Raw genomic sequence first — 24,765 nt, 5'->3', positions numbered from 1 at the left:
TCTTGTGAAAACGTGGGACAATCTTTTTAAAAACAGGGCATGTTTTCTGAGATGTGGGCGCCTGGTGTGGCTGGACTGGGCTGAGAGCCACAGAGGAGGAGGAGAGGAGGGCTGGCTGTCCCTGACCTCAGCCAACCCCTTCCCTACTCTGGCCTTGGGAAAGAAAGGTGGGAGCACAGGGCTGGCCAGGCATGCCACCTGCAGAGTGGCACCTGGCATGGCTGGGCTGGGAGTGATGGAGGAGGAGGGAAGGCATGGAAAGCGTTGGGCGGGCCAGAATGGCAAGGTGGGAAAAATACACTAGTTCTGCCCTGTTTCTGCTCCCATGGTGTTTGCATGGCAGGGTCACACAGGGATATTAAAAAAGCACCACCTGGCAAGCCATTTTTGAAAGTTGCAGAGCAAAGGCAATATCACGGGGCGATGCCGGGGCAGACCCGCTGCAGTTCCGGGAGCCATGGAGAATTCTCTACTGCACAGGAATATTTCCCATGCTCACACCTGTGCAATTTTCCTGTGCAAAAATGACCCTAGAGAACTTTAGCTTTCTCAAGGACATAGTAAAATCTCTATCTCACAGTACAAAGGCACATTTCTGATGAAATGTCAAGCAATAAGAGTGTAACCCAGATGTTTCCTGATGATTCATTCCAACCAAGTGGGTTGGTCCAATATGGGATTCAAATATGGATTGCCGCTACATAATCTGTCTAACTTGCATATACCCGTATAAATAAATAAACCAAACATGCTGGAATAATCATAAAAATATAACATCACTATAATTACCATGAAACAACTTAGGAGGGGTATTCCATTAATTACAAAAAATTACCATATAATAACACATCCTTGAATGTTGTCAAGAGAGAAAAAATAATGGAATATCCTGAGAGTCAGCTCAAACTGGATTGGATCCAACAAGCTTTCCTTTTGTTGAAAAGTGTAGAAGGAATTCCTTTTGATCATCAAAATGGTATGCTGCAGTTCATGGGATCCAGACTGACAAAAGCCTTGTAGAATTGGAGCTGCAGTAAGGAGAGAAGTTAAGTAATACTGAAGGGAAATTCTGGCTGGATCCAACCCATTATGTCAAAAAAAAATAGCCTAGGCTTTTGCCACCTGGCTCACATGGGTTCTTGAGAGTAAGTGGACACACAGCAGACCAAATAACATTTTTTTTAAATTTTATAAAAAGAGAAAGATAAAAAAGTCAGCACGAAAAGTGTAAATAATTACATATATATAAATAGAAGATTGAACATAAAACAGAACAAAGCACTCACAAATATGCAAATATTAGCACAGTTCTAGAAATTCATTTAGCATTGGTCTTAGATTCTTCCAGTAAGCACAAGTCACAGAAAAGTTACAGCATTTCAGATAGGTTCAGAATAGAATTGCAACTCTAGCCCCATAGTAAGTTTTTTTATAAGGGTTCATCAATCATGGTCAGGTAGCTCTGGTTCAACCAATTAGAGCCAAACTTGAGTGGAATTTTCCAGAGCCAAGTTTCTGGGCATACTTACACAACAGCCAATTAGTGACTTGGGCCCACCTGTCACAGATAATCACAACATTTCTTTAATGTTTTGAAAGACTGAGATGGGTAGCTAATATTCCCTGCTTGTTCTCACAACATCAAACAGGTGAAACAGAATCTAATCAGGACAGGGCCCTCCAATTAAAGGAGAAAGACAAATTTCACATCCTGAGCAACTTGAGCAAAGTTCTGACAATGATTGAATTTCTTGATACATTGTGTCCATGGTTAGATTCTCCCAGTGATTCTGAAACACTAACAGAAGTCATGCCAAGGATCCAGTTAGGATGTGGCAGCCAGGTTAACTTCTCCTCCCTGTTCAGTTTTGCAGATCAAACCTACTCTATTATTAGCTGTCAAAGAAAAAATGAAGGTCAAAAAGCTTTGAGGACTGTGATGACCTCTCTTATTTTTTTATAAATAAATATGATAGGTGAAAAATAATGTTTATTTGTTCCTTCCATTCCATATCTATATATTACTGCCACCAGGAATTCCAAATCCCCTTTTGTTTCCTCTTAAAATAGTATGTCCAAGCTTTAAAGCTATTTTCAAGCACTATGTGGTTCTGAGGAAATTACAAGTGTGAAATTCCAGGGTAAATTTAACAAATTAATTTTTTATTTATGTATGTCCTTCAGCTTAAAGGTTTCAAGAAATAATTTACAATAAATAAAGCAATCTGAGGCAACAACTTCTGCTGAGGTGACTTCCACTTCACATCAATCCACTCTCATTTCTTTACATCTCTATTAGGATATGACTCCTTTTCTAGTCTCTCAGTGTTTCTACCTATTTCTTTGGGTAGTTCTATGCAGTATATAACATCAAGTTAGTAACATAATCCAGTCTGTTTCTCACTATAAGTTCAGCACAGATAGCCTCTCTCTCAGTTCAGCACAAACTAACTCTCTCCAGGGCCAACCAATCACCCCATTCTCATATCCCCCCTTCATCCCCTCTACATTCCACCTCTCATTTCAAAGAAATACACATGCACAACATTTTAAATTATTACAAGGACATTCTAGGCTGTGGTTGGATTCAGCAGGTTTGCACCACTTCGGCAGAACTGGTTATTAAAATGGTGCTTATAAATAACCAGTTGTCAAATTGTTTGAATCCCACCACCAGAACCGGTTGTTAAATTATTTGAATCCCACCATTGATTCTAGGGCTAATGGAGAAATGAAAATAAAACCCACTAGCTCTAAGCAGGTCACTAAGATTGGTCTGTTTTCAAGGTAATTGAAAGGCCATAAATGTAAACTAACCTTTTTAAAATGACACAGAGAAAATCCAGGAGACTACAGGCCATTAGTCTAATTCAGGGGTCGGCAACCTTTACCACCCAAAGAGCCATTTGGACCCGTTTCCCACGGCCCTGAAGATCTACCAAGCCTCCTCCGGTTCATCCCCTCCACTCATCTTTCCTTCTAGTGCTGGGATGCAGAGGCGCCGGGTCCATGGGGCAGAGGGGGGATGGCTGCTGTGGGGATGGTAGAGGGGGGAAGGCGGCTGCTCTGGAGGGACATGCCCACGCTACCCTCCGACCTCTGAGGGCAGCATGGGCGTATCCCTCCAGCCCTCCAGAGCAGCGCTGGAAGGAGAGGTGAGTGGAGGGGACGCAAAAAGTGGTGCCCTCATGCACAGAGCCGCCTCCGGTTTGGCCCCTCCACTCACCTTTCCTTCCAGCGCTGCTCTGGAGGGACATGCCCACACTACCCTCCAACCTCCAGGCCACACGGAGCTGCAGTATAAGGCTGAAAGAGCTGCATGTGGCTCCAGAGCTGCGGGTTGCAGACCCCTGGTCTAATTTGTGCTCCAAACCATGGAGTTGTTAAAGATTCATCTTCTAGAAGAACAATCCCTAATAAGGAAGAATTAACATGGCTTCTGTGAAAGGAAAACCTGTCTCACCAATTTTTGGGAGTTATTTGAAAGAATTAAGAAGCATGTGGGCAATTCAGCAATGCCATCTCATGAACCTTTCTTTAAAAATATTGTTTATTTCTTTGAAATGTATGTGGTTCACTTCTGTCAGCCTGGAGTACACCTCTGATCCAACTGATTTTCAGAAGGCAAACCAAGGTTTAGGCCTGCTTTGTCCATGCAGCAAGAACATTGTAAAATTGTAATATTCAGAGAGGGAGCATCAGCTGAGGAAATTGTTCAATGGACGAGTAGGAAAAAGCCCCTACAATTATTTTCAGTGCTCAGGCCTGAAAGGTTGCCTGTCTCAGTAACAAAGATATGTCCATTACTTACTGCTCAGATAGAAGGTTGATAGACAAGAAGCAAATTCACTCTCTCCCTTTTCAACTCTCCCTGTCTCTGAAACATACACATAGTGTCCCTGAAAAGAATAAAAAAACCTGTCTCAATAATAAATATCACCTTAATACTCAAATCAAATTATGGCACCTTTGTTCCAGGGACAGCATAATAAAATCAAACAAACATTTTCCTCTGAATGAAACCATTTTTCATTATAGAAAATCTCTCTGTTAAGCTGTTGATCTCTTTGGCTTTTCTAGCATGATCAGTTCAGGCTATTGGCATGCAGAGGAGTTGCAGCACTCAGGGCAAGGGACTCGCCCTGCACATGTCCTGTCAAAGCCTCCAATAGGGTCTGCATTTGCTCCCTAAATGACTATTCCCATTAGATCTACTTGCATGCTCCTGCCTCAGAAACTCTTTTGTCAAACAGTAAGAAAGATTTTTAGAAGATAGTGTCTGCTTATGGTCTGCTTTACCATTATAGGCAGGTGGTGGATCTGAAGTTAATTTCTTGTCAGTGCCCTATAGTCCTGATAAGGACATACTGTCAGGATTCCAGAGGTGGATGCAATGATTTCAGCTAATTTTTTTCTACAGAGTCAATTTGTTTCATGTAATTTTTATAATTTGGTTATTTATGCCATTTTTAATGCACATTTTCTTCTGGGGAATTCAAGGGAGCATATATCATTCTCTCCAACTCTGTTTTACCCTCACAATAATTTTATGAAATAGGCTGAAAGAGAATGAATTCACTCTGAGAGTTTCACCCCTCTGACCCGGATTCCCCAACCTTGTTGAGCCTGTGGCACTTTTAAAAGTTTGAGAATAGTTTATGGGTGGCACCAGGAAAGACATTGTTTAGTTTAGTTTATTCAATTTATATCCCGCCCTCCCCCGAAGGGCTCAGGGCAGTGCACAACAGTAGTATAAGTCAATATCAATATCAGCAATATCAATACTAGCAAACATCAATAAGCATCACAATATGCAAGAAAATTCATAGACATGGGCAATAAAGTCAACAAAACAACAAGTCTCAATATCGTACATTACAAAGTCGGTACCGTATATTACAAAATATACCATGCACAAAATTTATCAATAACATGAATAATGTAACAATATCAGCAAAATAACAAAAATAATGACATATATATTGCTAAATACCAATGGATATCAATAACTAGTACACAATAACATGCCAATATCATTAACTAACATCAATAATTCTAGCCCCATGATACTTAAAAATATATAATAAACACATTGGTGGGCATTATGGTACTTATGGGCACCATATTGAAATAACTGGTGTGTGTTTTAAGACTCATCAAGTCACTTCGGACTATGACCACCCTATGAATTAAGGACCTCCAAAACATCACTGATCTAATCTATCTATCTATATAAAAAGCTAACCGTGTATTTGTTAGTAATACTATAACTCAGTAACTGCTGGGCTAATTCCTCTGAAAATTCCCAGCCACTATATTCAGCCAGGCAAGAGTGTTTTTAGATGCCCACATACCTGAAATTTCACACCTGGCCCAGGTAAAATGCCTTTTTCCTGGCACTCCATGGTGAAGGACATGCAGCTGCCTGTGTGTAACTGTCACCCTTAGAATGTTCGTGTAGCTTAGAATGTTAGCTCAGATGGCCAGATATGAGCAGTGAAAACAGTACATAGGCAATAACTTGAGTGGAAGTGAAATACCTCAACACACATACACATGAGGGAGAGGGAAGGAAGGGGGAGGGAGGGGTGGCATGCAAGGGAAGAGGGGGGAGAGAGGGGAGAGAGTGAGGGGTGGCATGCAAGGAATGGGAGGAAGGGGCCAGGCACCCTAGATTCCCTGAATACTGTGGTTACAGTTAAGAAAACCAGGCATCCATTACTCAGGAATAAGCTCGGTAAAGCAACCATGACATACTTTGAATGGCTGCGTCGCGCCCCTCAGAGGGTTTCCTCAGAAGTGACAGGTAAAGGATCATGACCAGCCAGCCTAGATGTGTGGGAGGGGTGCCTTTCCATTCTCCCCCCTTCCAAGGAATGCAGGCACACACATCAATGACATCGCACAGTATCCGGCTGCGTGTTTGCATGAGCATGTACTGCTGGCCTCTGCAATTTATTTGCTGCTACTGTTTCTTTCCCATTTCACCACAATAAGCCACAGCAACGCATGGCTGGGCCCCGCTAGTACACATATAAATCTATCAGTGCATTTTTCTGCTGACAGGCAATCTCCAAAACTACTGGGCCAATTACTTTGACATTTTCACACAACGTTGCATTCACGTGCGGCCAGGTTTCCATACTGTTTCCACACCTCCTGTTGTGTACATGTCACAACTGTGCCAGTTATTGTGTACATGCCACACCTGTGACAGCTGGAACCACAGTTCTGTTCTGCAACAGCGCCATCTGCTGGCAGTCAAAGCAGCACCCTCTGATACAAGGAAACAACCATGCTTTCCTTGAAAACTGCTGCCATCTGGAGTGAAAAAGATGGGGCCCGCCATCTGGACATGGCCCACCCACCCTAGCAGAGGAAGGGGAAGGTGAGTGAGGCTCCAGGGGTTTGCTGGACCAAATGCTCTGAAATTTGAACACAACATAGCTCATGCCTTCCAGCGTGTTTTAAGCTAGGTAATTCGCCTGCAAGGGAAGGGAGTGAAAGAGACAGGGTCCACCACCTGGACATGGCCCACCCACCCTAGCAGAGGAAGGGGAACATTAGGGAGGGACGAGGTGGGGTGCCATGCAAGGGAACGGGAGAGAGGGAGGGGAGTGAGGGGCCCCTTGCCCCTCCCCTCCCTTGCAATCATTGTGCAATGACACATGTTCGAACCATTCACTTCCCCTTTTCTTTCTTTTCCACTTCACCAAACTGAGCCACAGCAACACGTGGCTGGGCCTGCTAGTCATACATATTTATGACAATAGCCACCTCATGTAAGGTCTTGCAGAAATTTACAGTGTAGCAGAATCATATATAAGATAGACTCAATAGCTTTAATCCCCCCCCCCCCCCAAATTGTGTATTTTCTCACAAAAAATTCCCTGGCTTCAAAACATTGAGAATTTTGAGATTTATGAATATGAGATGGTTGTAGTTGGGGTGGAGTGGTCATTTTTTAAAACTTCATTACATTAAATTACATCTGTGTGATATTATACTGTTCACATGAGTTCAGTTTTAAGTAGAGAGAGAGTTGTAAACTATCCCATTATTTCAAATGCTTGGAGTGTCTGACAATTGTGAAGTATCTATCACTATATGAATTCAAACAATAAGAGATTAATCACATGACCAGTATATGAGTTTGAGTTTGTGTGTGTTTGTAAGAATATTTTCCCTGTCTCAGTTGGCTTATGTCCAAAGGGATTATAGTGGGCTTCACAATGGGTTCTTGTGCAGTTGTGAATGAGTACAGACTTTCTGGAGCCCTTCTCACTTCTATCTAGTTCCCACTACATGGTAATTGTAACATTAGTGTTCATTGGAGTGAAATCCTGGTTGTCCAATTCCTTTTGTTTCTACAAGCTGTAAATCTGAATTATGTTGACAAAAGTGAAGCGAAAACACCTCTGAAGTATTTCAGTTTCACAACAATAAAACTGAACGTATTCACTGATTAAAAAGTTGGAACACACGGCAAATTGCATTTTTAACAGAGTGTACCAATATTAGAAGTTTTGGAAGATTCCAGTTAACCGTTTATCACTGAAAAAAGGCAACTTTGACCTGGCAGCTTCAGAGGACATTGAAGTTCAAGAAAGTTGTTTTAATCTATTCTTAAGTAACGGCTGAGTCTTAATTTGTGTCTCTTTTAAATCTATTTTCAGGCGATATCCATCTTGCCAATGCATCAATTTTGGATCCTGGTTTATTCTCTGCATTCCCATCACTATAATTATTTTGCTGCTCTCATGGGTTTGGCTTCAGTGGCTTTTCCTAGGTTTCAAGTAAGTAAATATTTAATGTATCCTATACAACAGTAGAACTAGTGAAGCTTTGAACTGTGTTTGTCAAAACAAACTCTAACATAAACAGCCAGCTTTGAAATTGTGGATGATTTCTAAAAGCCGTTCATGATTTGGAGGGAGAGGACAGAAGGAACTCCTGTTCCAAAGGGGAAAGGGCAGAGGCGTAGCTAGGCCAGAGTGCGCCCAGTGCGCACTCTGGCTCCCCCCCACCCCGCGGCACCCCATTCCACTTACTTTTAGGAAAGGAGTAGGCCGAAGAAGCCTGCATGTAGTTTTCCTAGGTTTCAAGTAAGTAAATATTTAATGTATCCTATATAACAGTAGAACTAGTGAAGGAACGCAGGCAGGCTTCTTCTCTGGGATGTTCCATTCCTAAAAGTAAGTGGGGGTGCGCCATGGGGGGGTGCGCTGTGGGGGGCGGGGAGGCGCCACGGAAGGGGGGCGGGGGAGCCGTGGGGGCAGGGGATTTTTCTGCCCCCACATGACCAGAATCGGTGCGCCCGGTGCATTGCGCAACTCTGCCCCCTGGTGGCTTCGCCACTGGAAAAGGGCACATATCACACTGCAGGCAATTGGGGTGGGGGCACAAAGGCTGCCACGTGGCTGCCACTAATGACTACTATTCTCATTCTTCATTTTCCTTTAAGTATCAAAGAAATGTTCCAGTGTGGCAAGACAAAGACAGCCAGGGAACTGGCTTCAGCACAAGTAATTGAAGAGGAATACAAGAAACTTGGATCCATCACGTAAGGCAAAAGGATAAACTGAAGGACAGAATGTTACAACAATGCCAAAACAAACTAATATAAAAGGTGATAGTAACACACATAACACCCATGTTGTGCTTTGGTTGCAGCTACCCAGAAGTCATCACCCTCATCCTGTTCCTTCTGATGACTGTGTTATGGTTTACTAGAGATCCTGGATTCATCCCTGGCTGGTCCTCACTTTTCAAGAAGTAAGTTTATTTATTTATTTATTTATTTATTTATTTATTTATTTATTTATTTATTTATTTATTTATTTATTTATTTATTGTATTTGTATACCGCCCTCCCCAAAGGCTCAGGGCGGTTTCCAACAAAATAAAAATTTAAAACATCATATATATAAGTTAATTAAAATACATAAAATACATAAAATATTAAACTAGAGATGGCTTCAGCTATTCTATTCCCCCTTTTATGAACCCCCTTTTATGATTCCCCCTTTTATGAGAATGTCCAGGAGCAGTGTTTTGTGTTATGATGAGTTTGCATTATCCCTTTGACTTGTGAGCTACTCCACATTGGTAGTACTGAAAACAACTTCTTCAGACACTATGCAGATTGTGTAGACAAGCTGCGGATGTTTCCTTTCTTTGTGTGCTATTCTTTTTTAAAGTACTGAATAAAATAGCCATTGCAAAGAACAGAGTAGGAAACTACCAGCCTCTGTGCTGAAAGGCAGAATGCCAAGCTATTTCTCTTGGTATGGAGGGTCAGTTGTTCAGCTAAAAGGCTGAAGTATGAGCCCCTGCAGTGCTGGAAACACTGCTCGGCATAATTCCTAGTGGGTCTGTCCATTTTGTTTGCCAGCATACCAACATATTCACAGGTAAATGTTGTAGAGGTATTTTGAGCTGAAAAGGTTGCCTATTCCTCTTATAAAACATGAGCTATCAAATAGTACTAGTTTCTAAAATTTCTAGAAATCAGTAAAAATAACTCTGAAAGAAGGTAGGTAAGGAGACAGATCAATCCATAATTTTCCATAATAAATCTCTTCTGATGGAAGTGATTTATATTGGCAGAGCAGCACTTTCTTGCCTCCCCCCCCACCCCAGCTGCCCCCGCAGGAATAACATGGTGGATCTGCAGTGGGAGGATCAGTGAAAATTGCCTCCTCTTTCATTGGGGGAAATTTCCATAATATCCAACCCATAGTCATCAGTCCACCCCATAATGATCAGTACCATTACTGAAAAGTAAAACCACTGGGCATGGAGGAGGGTGGGTTTTTTATCACCGTCTGCTATAGTATCGCTCCTATTTTATGGTAACTTATTTTGTATATGGTTTCATTTGGGTTTTTTATTGTATGTAACTCTAAGGTTTTATTGTTTTATACTGCTGTACACTGCCCTGAGCCCTTTGGGGGAGGGCAGTTTACAAGTCTAATAAATAAATAAACAAACAAACAAACAAACAAATAAATAAATAAATAAATAGTTCTAGTAGCTTAAAGGCTTTGGGGTTGTAAGTAGCTGAAATGTTGTAGTAGATGTCCACTGATAAAAACGACAACTCAAGTCCGGCTTTGGATTGAAAACCTAAACTTGTACATTCAAGTGTTTTGTTCCAGAAATGTTGACTGCATTTTTCAGGTTGGCCAACAGTATTTTACTTTCAATTGTATTGCCCCCGTTGACACAGAAACAATCCAAGTCAGCCACAGTGTGTGTGACCACAAGTCAGATAGCCAGGAATGTTGCTACACATTTCCAAGATCTCCACAGAGGATGGTCTGAACTAATACATGCATTTTGTACACAATTTCTGGCACCTCCAGTTTGAGCCCAACAGGAGCTGAACAATATAAACACTGATTATTTCAAAAAGCAGATGCCAATCAATTGCTTTCAATTTAACAGTCATGTTATTAATGGGGTACGTTATTTGATGTTTTTTTTTAAATAACAACAACAAACAAACAGGATCTTGGCTTTCAGGTAGCAAAACAGTGTGCATCTTTTTAATGCCTCTGTCATGGTTTTATTTTTATTTGAACTAAATGTGAACAGGCATCATTTTTATTAGAGTCAGTCATTTTAGAGTGTGATACATCTCACCTAATTCATTTAGATCAAAAGGCTAAATTTCCTTACAGATACAAGTCTTTCTCTGTTTTTACTATCTAGATTTTTGTTAATTATATACTTATTTTTTTTAATTCCCCCATACACATAACAAAAGAGGTTGTTAATTCTTTGAGATTTTAGTGAAAATCCTTTTCAGTTTCTAAGATGATTTCATTGAGAACTTCAGTTGCTTGTATCATCTCTATAAAGTAATACTTTTATTCAAGAATATTTTATTTACTGTCCATATACAGGAATGCACTTTGTTGATTTCACTTTCATCCAATGCAACCAACCAACTGTTATTTACATTTGCTCCTGGAAAGTGTAGAGTTGCCATAGCAACAGTTGTGATTGTTAGAACCTGAAAAAGATAGTTTATCTGAGGTTCTCCAGATTTATATTTATTATTATTATTTTAGATTAACTCATTGCCTGCAAAACATTCCGCAGTTATTTTATGCCACATCTCCCTAGGTTTTACAGCTTTCAGCAATTTCTTGAAACAGCTGCAGAGACAGCAAAGATTTCTGGGATCCATCCCTTCAGGCCTCTCTCAAGAAGGCCTATAGTTGTACCTGCAAGCGGGGGGAGGGGGGGATCTGATCAAATTTCACAGGAAAATTGGTGGATCCACAAAGTGGGAAGCTGCTTATAAATAAGTGCTACAATTCAATTAAAGTAATAATAGACCTTTTAACCCTAATGATTTCCTTCAATCATGGGAAAATGTTCTAGCTTACATAGTATCTAATAAAATACTGACTGTTATGCACCAAATTTTACCTATATATGTACCTTGTCACTCTGAAGCAGGTAGTGACTTCAAGTACTCAGCTGTTGATGAGCAGCCAGCCAAGTGCCACCTTGGATTATGGAGGCTGTGGTGAGATGGCTGAAACAGAGCCAGTTGAAACTGAATCCATCAAAGATCAGGTTGCCAGATCCCAGCTCTTGACAGCATGCAATTTACAACTTAGTCATCTGGAACCTGGTTGTGATCCTAGATGCCTTCACCTCTATGGAGACCCAGGTCACTAATGTGACCAAACTGGCATTTTTTCATCTATTCCAGGTTAGATAACAGGTCCCTGCCCATCTTGACCCAACCTGGCCACATGCAATTGTCCCCTCCAGACCAGACTACTGTAACTCGATCTATGGGACTGATCTGGAAACTTTAGCTGGTGCAGAATGCAGCTGCAGGAGTCCTTAAGAGGACGTCTTGGAGAGTTCACATCTAACCAGTGCTCCATCAGCTTCATTGGCTTCATGTGGCATATCAAATCAGGTTCAGGGTTTTGGTGTTAACCTTTAAAGCCCTAAATGGTCAGGGACGTTCATGCCTTCTCTCCAGTGGTGGGATCCAAAATTTTTAGTAACAGGTTCCCATGGTGGTGGGATTCAAACTGTGGCGTAGCGCCAATGGGGCTGGGCAGGGCACGACAGGGTGTGGCCGGGCATTCCGGGGCAGGGCATTCCTGGGCGGGGCTGTGGCAAGGACGCAGCCGCTGTGCCGGTCCTTGGGCGGAAAACGAATGCACGCAGGCGCAGGCTGCCATGCACACCGGTGCACCTCCTGCTAGACTGCTTCAAGTTCTGCGCGCTACTGCTGAGAGGAGGGGCGTAACTAAGGCAAAAATCATGTGGCAAAATCACCAATTAGTAACCCCCTCTCAGCACACACAAATAATTAGTAACCTACTCTTGGGAACCTGTGAGAACCTGCTGGATCCCACCTTTGCTTCTCTCCCAAAACACCCTCAAAGAGCATTACGCTCTGCAAATATCAACTTACTGGTGATGCCTGGCCCAGACATTGTCCAGTTGTCCTCAAACAGTGCCACTGCCTTTTCAGCCTTTGCTACAGCCTGGTAAAACACTCTGTCTAATGAGACCAGGGCCCTGGAGGATCTATCAGAGTTAAAACAGGGCCTGTAAGAAAGAACATCTTGAGGATGTTTTAAAAACCATTTGGGGGAAGAAGCTCTCTCCTAAAACATCTTCAAAACATTTTATTTCTCTCAACATGGGTTTTTCAAAAATTGCTAAACTAGTGATCTTTTCCCCCATACCTGGGTTGAAGACATTTCCTTCCTGCTAAGCAAACAAAAGCAGCTAGGAAATGCTTTAATTGTCGCATCCAAACCTCTTTCATTTTTGCCATTTGTGCCCCACCATTTTGTATGCTGCAGCAGAGATTCGCTGTGAAGGTTTCCTATGGAGGTTTCCTCTGCTTGCAGCTCATCCATCTGCGATTTCTGGGTAAAAGGTAGATCAATAATGTTTGTTTTCCTAATGCCTAGTGATCCCATGTATGTGTTGTTTCCCCTTTTCTTGTTCTGAGGGGTATGTCTGTGAAACAACAACGTCGCAATTAAAGAAAATGCAATATGCACATATTTGTGTCATCAAAACTTTCCAGACACTCTCCTCCAAACAACAAAAACAGGAAAAAATGACATGTGCATCTGATCACTAGACAAAACACACTTTGTTAAACTACTTTTTACATAGAAATTTTGCATGGATGAGCTGCAAGCAGAGAAAGCCTCCATAGGAAATGTTCACCAAGTGGCAGAGGCAGGAGAATCTCTGCAGCAGCACACAAAATGGCAGACGCAACTCTAACATTGATCAGAGCTCCGTCGACCAGCAGGAGAGAAAAAAAGAACCATTTTAGCTGACAATTCTAGTGTTCTCCACACTGTGGAAGCATAAAAAGCCAAAAAGGATCGTTTGAAAATATCTGCAGGGCATTTTATTTCTACTGTCTTCTGGGCATATAGTTGCGGGCAGCAATGGCCTTCTCCCATCTCCTTTTTTGTTTTCATCTTATTTTCTTCCCTTCCAATAAGTCTATATGCATTGACATTTTAATTTCTTCCTTTTCTGGGACTTTTATTTTAGGATGCTAAAATTTATTGTTATATTAATTTTACTGGAAACCAGATGTTGTAAACCGCTTTCAGTCTCAACAGGAGAGTGTGGTCTAGAAATTCAATAAATAAATACTGTCTTGAGGTAATTGATTCTCTTAACTATGAAATGGGTCTCTAATCTGGCTAAATAATTTGAGAATAAGTAATTTTCCTACTACAGTGACACTGTTGACTAAATGTTCGTCAAATCCCTCCTCAGATACCCAGGATTTGCTACAGATTCAACAGTTGCCCTACTCATTGGCCTCCTCTTCTTCATTGTTCCAGCAAAAACATTGTCTAAAACTTCAAATGGAGAAAGCAGTTGAGTATGCTTCCTTGGCAACTGGGAAATAAGTTCACGTGATATCACTAAGAGACAGGGCAATCCATAATGTTGAGCTTTTTCCATTTTTTGCATCAAATGTATTCAATGTGTTCACATTTGATGTCAGTGTCATAAATTAGTCATGGCTAGACTGCTGAAATAAAACATCAGCAATCATTCTGTCCAATCAGAGCATTGTATAGAGCTATTATAAGCATGCAGAGGAAGGGAGGTTCTGTGGAGCTGACTCCCGTTCAATAAATAGGGAACCCATCGGCAGTGGAAGTCCCCATCTCAGCATTATTGCTCAATTAATATGTTGTGAGGGAGGTTGGCTGCAGCCTGAGGCTTCCCTCCCTCAGTTGCTCAGTAAATCCATCACATTTTCATCCTGGCTGTTCTCCAAGGCACGAAGGGAAGCATGAACCTCTGTTTTATTTTCTCAAGAATTCTATGAGTAGGTAAGAATGGTTGCAGTCCTAACAATAGATTCCTAGAAGCAAGCTTCCAAGAAAACCTGCTTTTAATTACTTCCAGTGAGTGGCCCAAGGTTTCTCAATGAGATTCATAGCTGAATTTGAACCTGAGTGTCCCAAGTACCAGTGAGAAACTAACCACTACCCCACACTATCTGGATATCATCCAGGCACTCACACTAGCCCTCTCTGCATAGCACAAATAAAACGTCTTCAAAACAGGGGGGGGGGCATTTTGGAGAAGAACTTTGCACAGCTTTTTCCTCAACACAACTTCAGGACATTTTATTTCTGTTCAACTCAGGTATTTCAGAAAACACTAAATTAGTGACTCTTTTCCCCCCAGTTGCGGTCAAGACATTTTCTCTCGGCAGCGCAGAACAAGATGCATTTTATTTTTCCCAATTGATTTTAAAACTCTCACTTTCAGTTTCTCTGCAGCTCACAACTGTCATTTTCTGCCCTCTTCAGGAGGCTTTGAGCTGCTGCCATTTGCAGAATGTCCCCACAGAGTTTCCTCTGCTTGCAGATCATCCAAGTATCCTTTCAGTGTATAAAGTGCATTAATAAAGTTAGGGGTTTTTTTGGCAATCCCATGCACATGTCATTTTTTTTCTCTTTTTTGTTTCAAATGGAATATCCTCGAAGCTATGACGTCACAATATAAGGATCAGCTATGATTCTCACATTGTGACATTGTAGCTTCAAAAATATCTCATTTAAAAGAAAAAAGAAAAATGACATTTGTGCAGGACTGGCAGGAAAAACTAACTTTATTAATGTACTTTATACAGTGAAAGGACGTGCAGATCAGCTGCAAGCAGAGGAAATTCTATGGGAATATTATGCAAATGACAGCAGCATGAAGCCTCCTAAAGAGGGCAGAAAATGGTGGGCCCAAGCTGCGGAGAAACCAAAAGTGAGAGCTGGGCAGGGGAATGTGGGAAAAATAAAAGGCTTTCCCTGTCAATGGTTTATTTATATGCTCTATGCTGCCAAAAAAAATAGATCTTTTTCAAACATCTGTAAGACATTTTATTTGTGCCGAGCATAAAGGGCCACTATTTGGGAATGAGTTGTAGGACTGCTAAATATAGTAAATTCTTCATTGTGAGCAACACTAGTAAGTATTACAAATTATATATGTGGGTATTATGTATTTAAAGATAAGGAAGAGCAATGGAAAGGTAATGCAACAAATCTTTTTTTTTAGATCTTAATTTTATTTTCTCCCTTTGTAGTTGCTTTTGATTATACTCCACTAATTACTTGGAAAGAATTTCAGGCATGTATGCCTTGGGAAATTGCCCTTCTTGTTGGTGGAGGGTTCGCAATTGCAGATGGCTCTGAGGTAATGTATTTTCAAAACAATATACTCAATAATATTAATAAGCAGTAATTTGTTGCAATAAAAATGTGGAGAAAGGATTTATTTATTACTTTGGAACATTTTTACGCCACCTCTTCAGCAACTCGTCTGTGGCAGCTTACAAACTACAAGTAATCATACATTAGAAGATATTAAACTCCAGCATTAGAAAATCCCAGCCCAGCATATAAACATAGATCATGAAAGCAGAATTTGATTTATTTCAAAGCTGACTTTGTTAATTACATTTAGTAAAACAAAAGCTAAGTAATAGTGAAGAGACTGATCATTCTGGAATGGTTAATGGAAAACAGACAGTTCAAGTAGAATCATGTTTTCCAGAACTAGCTGTATAGGGGGTTTTCATGCACAGACGTTTTGCACCCAAGGATTTGTAGTGCAATTCTATGCATTTTTACTCATAAATAAGCACCACTAACCTTACTCTCTAGTTGTGTTTTTGTAGCATTATATGCTGCAGTAATTATGAATTCCTTCTGTGAAGACCTAAATATAGTCCACAATCTACTAACTGAAAGGACTGTATCCTACAATAGTATTTTAGATGATGGGGTAGTTTAACTGAAATGGATATAGCAGATTTTTCTGTGGTGTCCTATGATTTTGTGATCAAATTCACACTAAAGCTCCCAACTCTAATCACTGTTTTGAACAATGATATTGGCACATGTGCAAATTCTTTGTCCTTCATAATACAGCAACAGATCTAGCCCAAACTTTATATACCAGTGGATGCTCTATGTGGAGGTAGCAAGTATGATGGGGGTTGTTTCTGCTTTTCACTCTTTATAAGCATGGTTTCCTTGCCATGCCAGAGGCAAAACTTGAATGACATGAGCACTGAATGGTGGGGCCAAAGGAGAACCAGTGGCCAGTTTCATAGCAATATCCATACTTCTGGTTTGCCACTACTGTGTTTAGTTTATAGTTCTGTTTCTCTAAACTCCCCAATGCTATCAATGTTAAATAAATTAGTATTGGATTAAAAGACAGTGGTTATAAATAATAAACCTAGGTAGATTTTCCCTGTTACCCAGAATCCTTATTATCTAGCAGTTGTGGTATTGTGGTGTTCATAAAAGCAAAAGTTGAAATACTCATGACTATGGCAGAGCTGTTGGTTTAAACCTGGGCCCACCCAATCATATATAAAAAGGGATAGTGGGTCACGTTTTAGGTCAAAGGGAGTATAAGATGAAGGAGCTAAATTCTCTCCCCACACATGCTTTATCTCCGCACAGCATTTCCCAACGTCACTTTTCCCTCAACTGAGCTCTGGTACAGGAGAATTCAGCTTCCCTAATTCATGCACCCCTTTTGCTCTACAAATTAGACCCACAAAACTTGGACTTCATATCTGATTGAAGCTGAGCTTGCAGCAAAGAAATGTCCTTATATATATTTAAGCCTACTACCCCACACTTAAATACATTTACTCAAAAGTAAGTCTTGCTAATCTGACGGTATAGTTGGGTTGGTTCTTAAAGTCTCATTCTTTTGAACTAGTAAGAATCATCCAGCAGAAAATTTCACTAGCAAAAGGTGATTGTGTTTCACCAGTTTCCCCCTCCTGCTACAGAACTCTGACTCCCTCCTCATGGTATTACTGTTCCCTAAGAACAGCATTTTAGGCTGCACAGAGAAAATGAGGAAGGTCCACTGCAGTCACTGAAATCCTTTTTCTAGGTGCAGGTTTACCATAAGATGCTAGTTGAGGATTGTACGAACAATGACAGAAATCCCTTTCTACTCAACAGTGGTCGATTTTCCACTCATGATTAGATGCACGCTCATCACACAAAATATCCAGGTTTCCAGCAGAACTCCCCACTATACCAGCGCTGAAAACCCATCTCTGTCACTCCCCCCCCCTCTGCTCAGCGCGTGTCTTTTGAGAACCTGAAGAAAGTAGACCTTTTTGAAAAACATGTGCCGAACAAGGAGCGGTGGGGAAGTTCCGGGGGGGTGATTCTGGATTCGAATTACCCGCCCTTGCGAGTGATGTGCAGCCCCCCATCCAATTAGGAAGCAGTGGGCTGCATGTGATGCGCACGCAGCCCCCTTAAAAAAATTTCCTGGTGCCAAGATCTACGTCGATTCGAGGCAACGTGCAATAGTTTTGAGACAAGACTTAAGTTGCGTTTCCCCCAACTTTATAACAGTGGTGTCTCTGTGGCACAATTGATTGAGCGCTCAGCTAATGGCCAAGAGGTTGGTGGTTTGAGCCCAGCCAGAGGCAAGGAAGCTGATTTTATTTTAGCCCCTGGAACTGCTTGAGAAAGTCCAGTCCTTTGTGTGAGACACTCATGGTTTCAAGCATAAATGCCCACCTTTGAGCACTTTTACTTTTCAGTAGTTTTAGGGAGGGGGGTGGGACAGTGTGTTTGTGTCTACCTTGCATTCACTTAAAAACGTTCCCACGCATGCTCGCAGAGACATGGATCTGTTCCTGCATAGGGTCGTTCTGTGCATGCTTGCGGAGACGTGGATCCGTCCTTTTGAAAATAAAAAAATTCCCGCCCCAGCACAACGCAGCAGCCAATCAGGAGAGCTCCTGAGCAGATCGTGCGTTTGATGCACCAACAGTGGGGACTCCTGTGTGCCTGCTGCATTTCTGGGGAGAAGGGGGCACAGGCTGCGGTGGGGACATGAAACTGTGTTCAAAAGGTCCCGAATCTACCCAAACTGGTTCATATCTTGTTTCGTTTTTCAAGTGGGGAGTTGACCAGTGTATTCAAAGGGAAAAGAATGTAGCAACAAAATCTCTCTGAAAGAGAACTGATTTAGATCAAAGCACATTGATGCACTTTCAGGGCAGTTGTGAAGCAAATATCTTTTAACCATTGCAGCTAAAATGTCTGGGAACTGATTTTCAACATGGAGATTCTCTCAAAATTCATCAAGTGTTGACTTTAGCAGAAATACCTTGTATAAGGCATGGAAAAAATTGTAGGTTTACAAACAATATCTCCATTTTCATACTAATCTGCTTTGAATGGCAAAAACTGTGACAATGCTATCCTTACAAACTTAAGCATTTAATACCTGCATTTGTTTAACAGGAAGATGTCCCAGAATGTAAGTTGAGACTATACATCCAAAAAAATATTACTTAGCATAACTGTAAATTGTATGCAACTTTAAGATGGTCTCCTCTTTTGTTCAAGATGGTACATTTGGGGAAAAAACCTAATTCTCTTTTCAAATAACTAGGTTAAATATGCAAGTGTTCCTTTTCTCAGGTTTCACATCTCTCAGCCTGGATAGCAAGCAAATTAACTCCTTTGGGATCACTACCTGTATGGCTGATTATCTTCATCTCATGTTTGATGGTCACCTCAGTGACTGAAGTGGCCAGCAACCCTGCCACTATAACCATATTTCTGCCTATCCTAGCCCCTTTGGTGAGTTACTTTTCTACATCTGGCTTGGGTTTGAAATGGTCAGTTCAAGGTGGATAAAGAACAGTACAAGTTTGGGTTTTGCTACTCTTTCAAAACATGCTTTTGAGACCTAAAGAGCCTTCAATTGCCTTGAGTTTTATTGGTTTTGGATTTTTTGTGGTGTTCTTAAAAGTTGTTTCAGGGAGGAAGCTTTATTGTTTGTTTGTTGTTAGGGCCTTTTAAAAAAAATGGTATTTCATTTGGATTGTACCTGTTCTAGGTTTTATTATTTGTGTCTCTTTCTCTGGGTTTTAGGGTTTGGGGAGGGGGACTTTTTCAGTTTGTTGTGTTGATTGTTCCTCCCCCTAGTTTTAACAATGGCATGTGAGGAATTGCCAAGTACTGAAGGACTCCTCCTGGTGAGCACCTTGGTTTGGGCCTCCCTCAGCACAGTCAGCTACATGCCTGAGAGCTCCTCAGCAGCCATGGCCAGTGCACCCATGTTTCAATAGCCAGCAGTGACAGCTCCAGTTCAAAATCCAACCCAGGCCGACTGCTTGATACTATAGTTTGATATTGGGTATACCTAGTCCTCTCTTTTTCTCATCTATTCTTAAGGGAAGTCAATATTCAGACACAATTGGCAGAAATTATGTTCCACTGCATTCATGAGATACAGATAGCACTTTACAAAACTGTATGGTTATATTTATGGATTTGCTTTCAATGAACTTGAGGTGTTTTGGCATATATCGTTATTAAAAATTCAAAGTCCTCATAGTTCATATTAATTTAGAAGACCAAATTGGGCCACTAAAGCACACTGAAGTACAGCGGATTATACCCCCTTCTGCTTCAGAATCCTGTAGGGCAACAGGCTTCTCAGCCATGTAAGGTAGTATACCAATATATGCATAGAGATAGAAAATAAGAAATCTTTGGTAACAATCTGTTTCAAGGGCCACATTGTATTTAAACACTCTGAATGATTAATACACCAGAATGGTCGTTCTTATGCTTTATGCCTTTGTTATAATGCTGCTAAATTTGTGTTAGGTCCCCCTTGCATATTAATGCCTTAGTTTAAGAAAGCTTCAGTTCTTGTAATAAATACAAGCAATGAATTAGCTGAAACCCGTTCTCTCCCATGGTGTTTTAACAGGCTGAAGCCATTCTTGTGAACCCCCTTTATATTTTGATCCCCTCAACCCTCTGCACATCATTTGCATTCCTGCTGCCTGTGGCAAATCCACCCAATGCCATTGTGTTTTCCTATGGGCACCTGAGAATCATTGACATGGTAAGTATTCACCAAATCATCCACAGTGGATATAAATCTCTTGCAATATTTCTCTTATTCGTTTATATAATGTTTCCCCTAAGCCCGTGGTGGCGAACCTTTGGCACTCCAGATGTTATGGACTACAATTCCCATCAGCCCCTTCCAGCATGGCCAATTGGAAGGGGCTGGAAGGGGCTGATGGGAATTGTAGTCCATAACATCTGGAGTGCCAAAGGTTCGCCACCACTGCCCTAAGCACTCAAAATACTTCACTATACTATCTTGATAATTCGTACAACAACCTATTACCGCTGTTTTACAAATGAAGGAGGAAAGGGGCTGAGAAGCAGAGCTGGATTTGTGCACAAGCTATGCAAGCTGTAGTTTGGGGTCTTGGATTGTGAGGGGCCAATAGAGACAAGAATGCCCAAGAAAAAAGGTTTTAAAAGGCCAATTTTGCAAGCCTAAATTGCCCCCTCCGTTGGCACAGGGAATGCCCCAATGCAATCAGGAGTTTTGCACTGCCCCCGGTTATGTAGCGTGGCTGCAATGTTTCTGCCCCGGAACTGCCCTGCAGTATTGGCTTTGTTTCGCGAATTTCCTGAACCGCAAAGGTTGAGGTTCTTTTGAAATGCTCCTTTGTTGCTGTGGAGGCTTCCACCCCCATGAAAAACTCTTCTGTAGCAGGAACAGGGCCAGTTTTCCCACCTTGCTGCTCTGGTCCATCCCACCAATGAACAGGCACTGGCCCCTTCCGCACACGCAAAATAATGCGTTTTCAAAACACTTTCACAACTGTTTGAAAGTGGATTTTGCTATTCCACACAGCTTCAAAGAGCACTGAAAGCAGTTTGAAAGTGCATTATTCTGCATGTGCGGAATGAGCCACTGAGAAGTGGTGCCCTCCCCCTTCCCTTGCATTGAGAAAAAAAACAGAGAGAGAAACCTTAGTTTTTAAAAAGGAGGGGAAAACTTTGGCCAGAAAAGCATATGTGCAGGCTCCACAAACGGGAGGACAGCGATTCTCTCACAGGGCCTTTCCCCACTTACCGTAAGCCCCGCGCTACTTGAGGAGAGTAGCGCGGGGTTCCTCCTCCCTCCCCACGGCAGGGCGGCCACAGCGCAGCCGCCGACGCTGCCGCCTTAGCTGCAGTGCGGCATCCCAGGCGCTCTTCCAAAGCGGTGTTTTGGACGACCCCGCCAAGACAGAGCGTGGGGTCGTGGGGAAGGTTTCGCGCGCGCCTGGGAGCAGCGCGCGGCATAGGGGGGATGGAAGGGAGTGGGGAAAGGCCCACACACTCAAGGATTTTAGATTTAGATATTAGACGGGTGGGGTGTGTGGAGGATTCTCAGTGATTGTTCTGTGTTCAGAGTCATTTAAAACTAAAGTAGTGAAAGTGAGTGGGGAAAATGGGGCAAGATTCAGCCAATCCGAATGCAGGAAATGGAGGCTGCCCGCACATGCATGAAAGAGACTACGGAAGAGCTCATATTGCTTAAGTAGTGCTTATGGGAAAATCCTGGACTTGTCGGAAATCATTCGGTGCTCCCTTTACTGGCCCTGACTCGAACGAAGGAAAGAGCCAGGCAGCAGTGGGGAGCTACAAGCAGGATGAGAAGTCCCGCAGCAGGTATGCTCCCCGGATAAGCCACGGAGCAATTTTGATGTGCAAAATCAGCCCCAGTGTGTGATGGCAGGGGAGGGAGAGTTCCTTAAGCCTTTTTTTCCGTTTTTTTATGAAAGAAAAATTGAGAAATTTGGGGAGGTCTGAAACAGCCAACCTATGTCATTTTTGCTCTTTCAGAATGAATAATATACTTAAGGCCAGTCTTTCCACACTCAAAATGGGTCATGTTGAGGAACACTGAAAAAATAAAAACATTCTATGAAATATGTTCCTTTTGAGTGAGAAAAATCTTGTCTTACAACATTTCACCGATAGCAAATTTACAACATGGAAAAGTCTGAGGACTCTTCAGCAATAGAAAGTTTAGCTTAGGCCATTTCCGCATGGGCAATGAATGGCGACCTGGAGACGGTAAAAACGCCGTCTCCAGGCCGCCATTCACACCGGGCATGCCAGCTGCAACGCAGCCGCCTCGCTACGCCTCTCCTCGGCCTGAAGCCGGCTAAGTTTCCCCAGAGGCTTCCCAGCTTCTTTGGGGAAACGCCGCAGTGAAGCTGCCGTCGAAGCCGAACGGCAGCGCTTCACGCCGCCTCCCCCACCCCTGCACCATTACCTTTGTCCCGCTGGCCTCCGGCGATCGCCGGTGGCCTGGGGACACGCCCTTCGCCCCTGCGCCGCTGGAGCAGGCGCTGCCAAGAGGTTAGTATGTCCCCAGGCCTCGGCGACGCGCCGGAGGCCCGGGGACATGCCGGGTCGGCCGGGCCCGGTGTTCGTGGCGCTGCTGCCCTGAAAGAAATTGTTCCCAGGACCGCCCATGCGACGGTCTGTTGTTGTCGGGTCGGAATTCGTCCATAAACGTGACTCCGCCGCTTCGCTTCGCCAAGGAAACGGCCTTTGTATCCAAACATGTTAATAGTCCTACTCCTGTGACTCCTGTGATTTTCTATCCCAATAATACATATTTTGTTTTCTTCTTTCCTTCAGCTTTTTTTTATGCCTTTCAGTGGCAAAAGTAAAGATAAAATAAAGACACATGTACTGTTTTTCCCCACAGCATCAACATTTCTGGAATTTTCTACTTCTAAATAAAAGAACACACTGAATTTTACTAATGCACTTTTTTGCAGTGGTATGGAGCTACTTAAAGTTGACATGTTCAGGTCCTCAGCATGCATTAATCTGGCCCTGATTGTGGCCTGCCTTGAACCACAGTAGGACATTCCCAGCTCAAAAATGAATACTATTTCTCTTAAGCATATCTCTAGGCTTGCAAAATTGCTTTGAAAAATGTTGTAAACAGATTTTTTTTCCCATTTCAGGTAAAAGCTGGTTTGGGTGTCAATATAATTGGAGTTGCTGTCGTCATGCTTGCTATCATGACATGGGCCGTGCCTTTGTTTCATCTCAGTGCTTATCCCAGTTGGGCTCCCATGACTGCTAACAACACTGGACCTTGAAAGCAAGGCAGCCATTCGTTCCCTTGTTCCTCTCTCTCCGGAGGTGTGAGCTCCTGGATGTCTACCAGACGACACAACTGTAATCTAGGATATTTTATAGCTTTTATTTCCATGTCCCATGGACTGATAAATCATCTCTAAAGTCATAACGCAAGTGTGTCATAGTATGAATACTGCAATGGCCAATGAGCCTGTATGAATTTCCCATTGGTTCATCCCATTCAGATTTTACTCGTGAGGGTTTTGAAGGCAGCATCTGTTGCTATGCACATTCATTATGAATGGTAATTTGCCCCTGTTCTTAGGGTCATCAATTAATGTTGTTTTAAATATATGTGTGAATGCTAAGAGAAGAATGTACTATATATTTTTTAAAATATTAAGTAATGGTAATATCCACATGTGACAGTTAGGTACCAGTTGTCTACATAATTTCTTGTTACAAGCCTATCAGTAAAGTTCCACATGAATGAGAACTCCATGCCAAAAAGGAACAGCTTGCCTATAATTTTGCACTTTTCCTGTTTGCATATGGAAACCATCCTTTGCCATCTGCAAAAAGAATATCTAGTGCCCCACATACAAGAACAGAATTCTCAGGAGAGTTTTATAATCATGTGCTAACCTTGTTCACAAGAGGTGGTTTTGGAAAGGGAAGTTTTACAGACTTGACTTTTAGGAGTCAATTCATTTATGACCAATATTTTCCCAGTACGTATACTAAATGTACCTATGAGACACACCTCAAAATAGGATCTGCTACCAATCCCCTCTGTCTCTTCACAATACAATCTTGCTTGGATTGAGGGCTTTTCTGTTGGTCCATTGTTGCTGTTTGTTAGCCTCCAAGAAAACATGAGCCAGGAACCCACCCGAAGAATTTTACAGTGAGGCTGTAAATGGGAGCTATTTAAGAGAACTTATGAGGTAACTTGAAGATTATGTGTGGGCGCTGGCTTTAGTTGGGTAATGATGTAGCATAATGATGTTGATAATGATAGAAATGAAGAACTTTACACTGTCTCTTAACCCCAGACTTCAGAGGGGGACTGCAGGAGAGTAAGAAAGGTAGATGGGTCAAGACACTGAGCATTCTTTCCTTTCTACTGCTCTATTTGCTATCCCTTTGATATGTAGACTGATACTCTCAGGGAAGATTTCCTTCCACTTTTACACCTTCTCTCAACACACACCCTCATCTGCATCTTGGCACCATGAGGAAAGGACAGGAATCCTGAATTTTC

The 24,765-nt window shown here is 42.1% G+C and overlaps 1 protein-coding gene across 1 annotated transcript in view; it reads left to right on the top strand.

Annotated features, from left to right (window-relative positions):
* The window catches only part of SLC13A1 (solute carrier family 13 member 1), a 95,849-nt gene extending 72,259 nt beyond the window's left edge, over positions 1–23,590 (top strand). Inside the window, exons 9-16 of the mRNA XM_048501818.1 lie at positions 7,677–7,796; positions 8,465–8,563; positions 8,674–8,775; positions 13,798–13,901; positions 15,623–15,732; positions 19,014–19,175; positions 20,317–20,454; positions 23,384–23,590. Coding sequence (XP_048357775.1) covers positions 7,677–7,796; positions 8,465–8,563; positions 8,674–8,775; positions 13,798–13,901; positions 15,623–15,732; positions 19,014–19,175; positions 20,317–20,454; positions 23,384–23,521 — 973 coding nt within the window. The 3' untranslated portion in view covers positions 23,522–23,590. The remainder of the gene's footprint in view (positions 1–7,676; positions 7,797–8,464; positions 8,564–8,673; positions 8,776–13,797; positions 13,902–15,622; positions 15,733–19,013; positions 19,176–20,316; positions 20,455–23,383) is intronic.
* The last annotated feature ends 1,175 nt before the right edge of the window (positions 23,591–24,765 follow it).

Source organism: Sphaerodactylus townsendi, linkage group LG06 (genome assembly GCF_021028975.2).
Source record: "Sphaerodactylus townsendi isolate TG3544 linkage group LG06, MPM_Stown_v2.3, whole genome shotgun sequence".
In the NCBI taxonomy this organism is placed as follows: Eukaryota; Metazoa; Chordata; class Lepidosauria; order Squamata; family Sphaerodactylidae; genus Sphaerodactylus; species Sphaerodactylus townsendi.
This window is presented reverse-complemented; position numbering and strand designations above follow the sequence as displayed.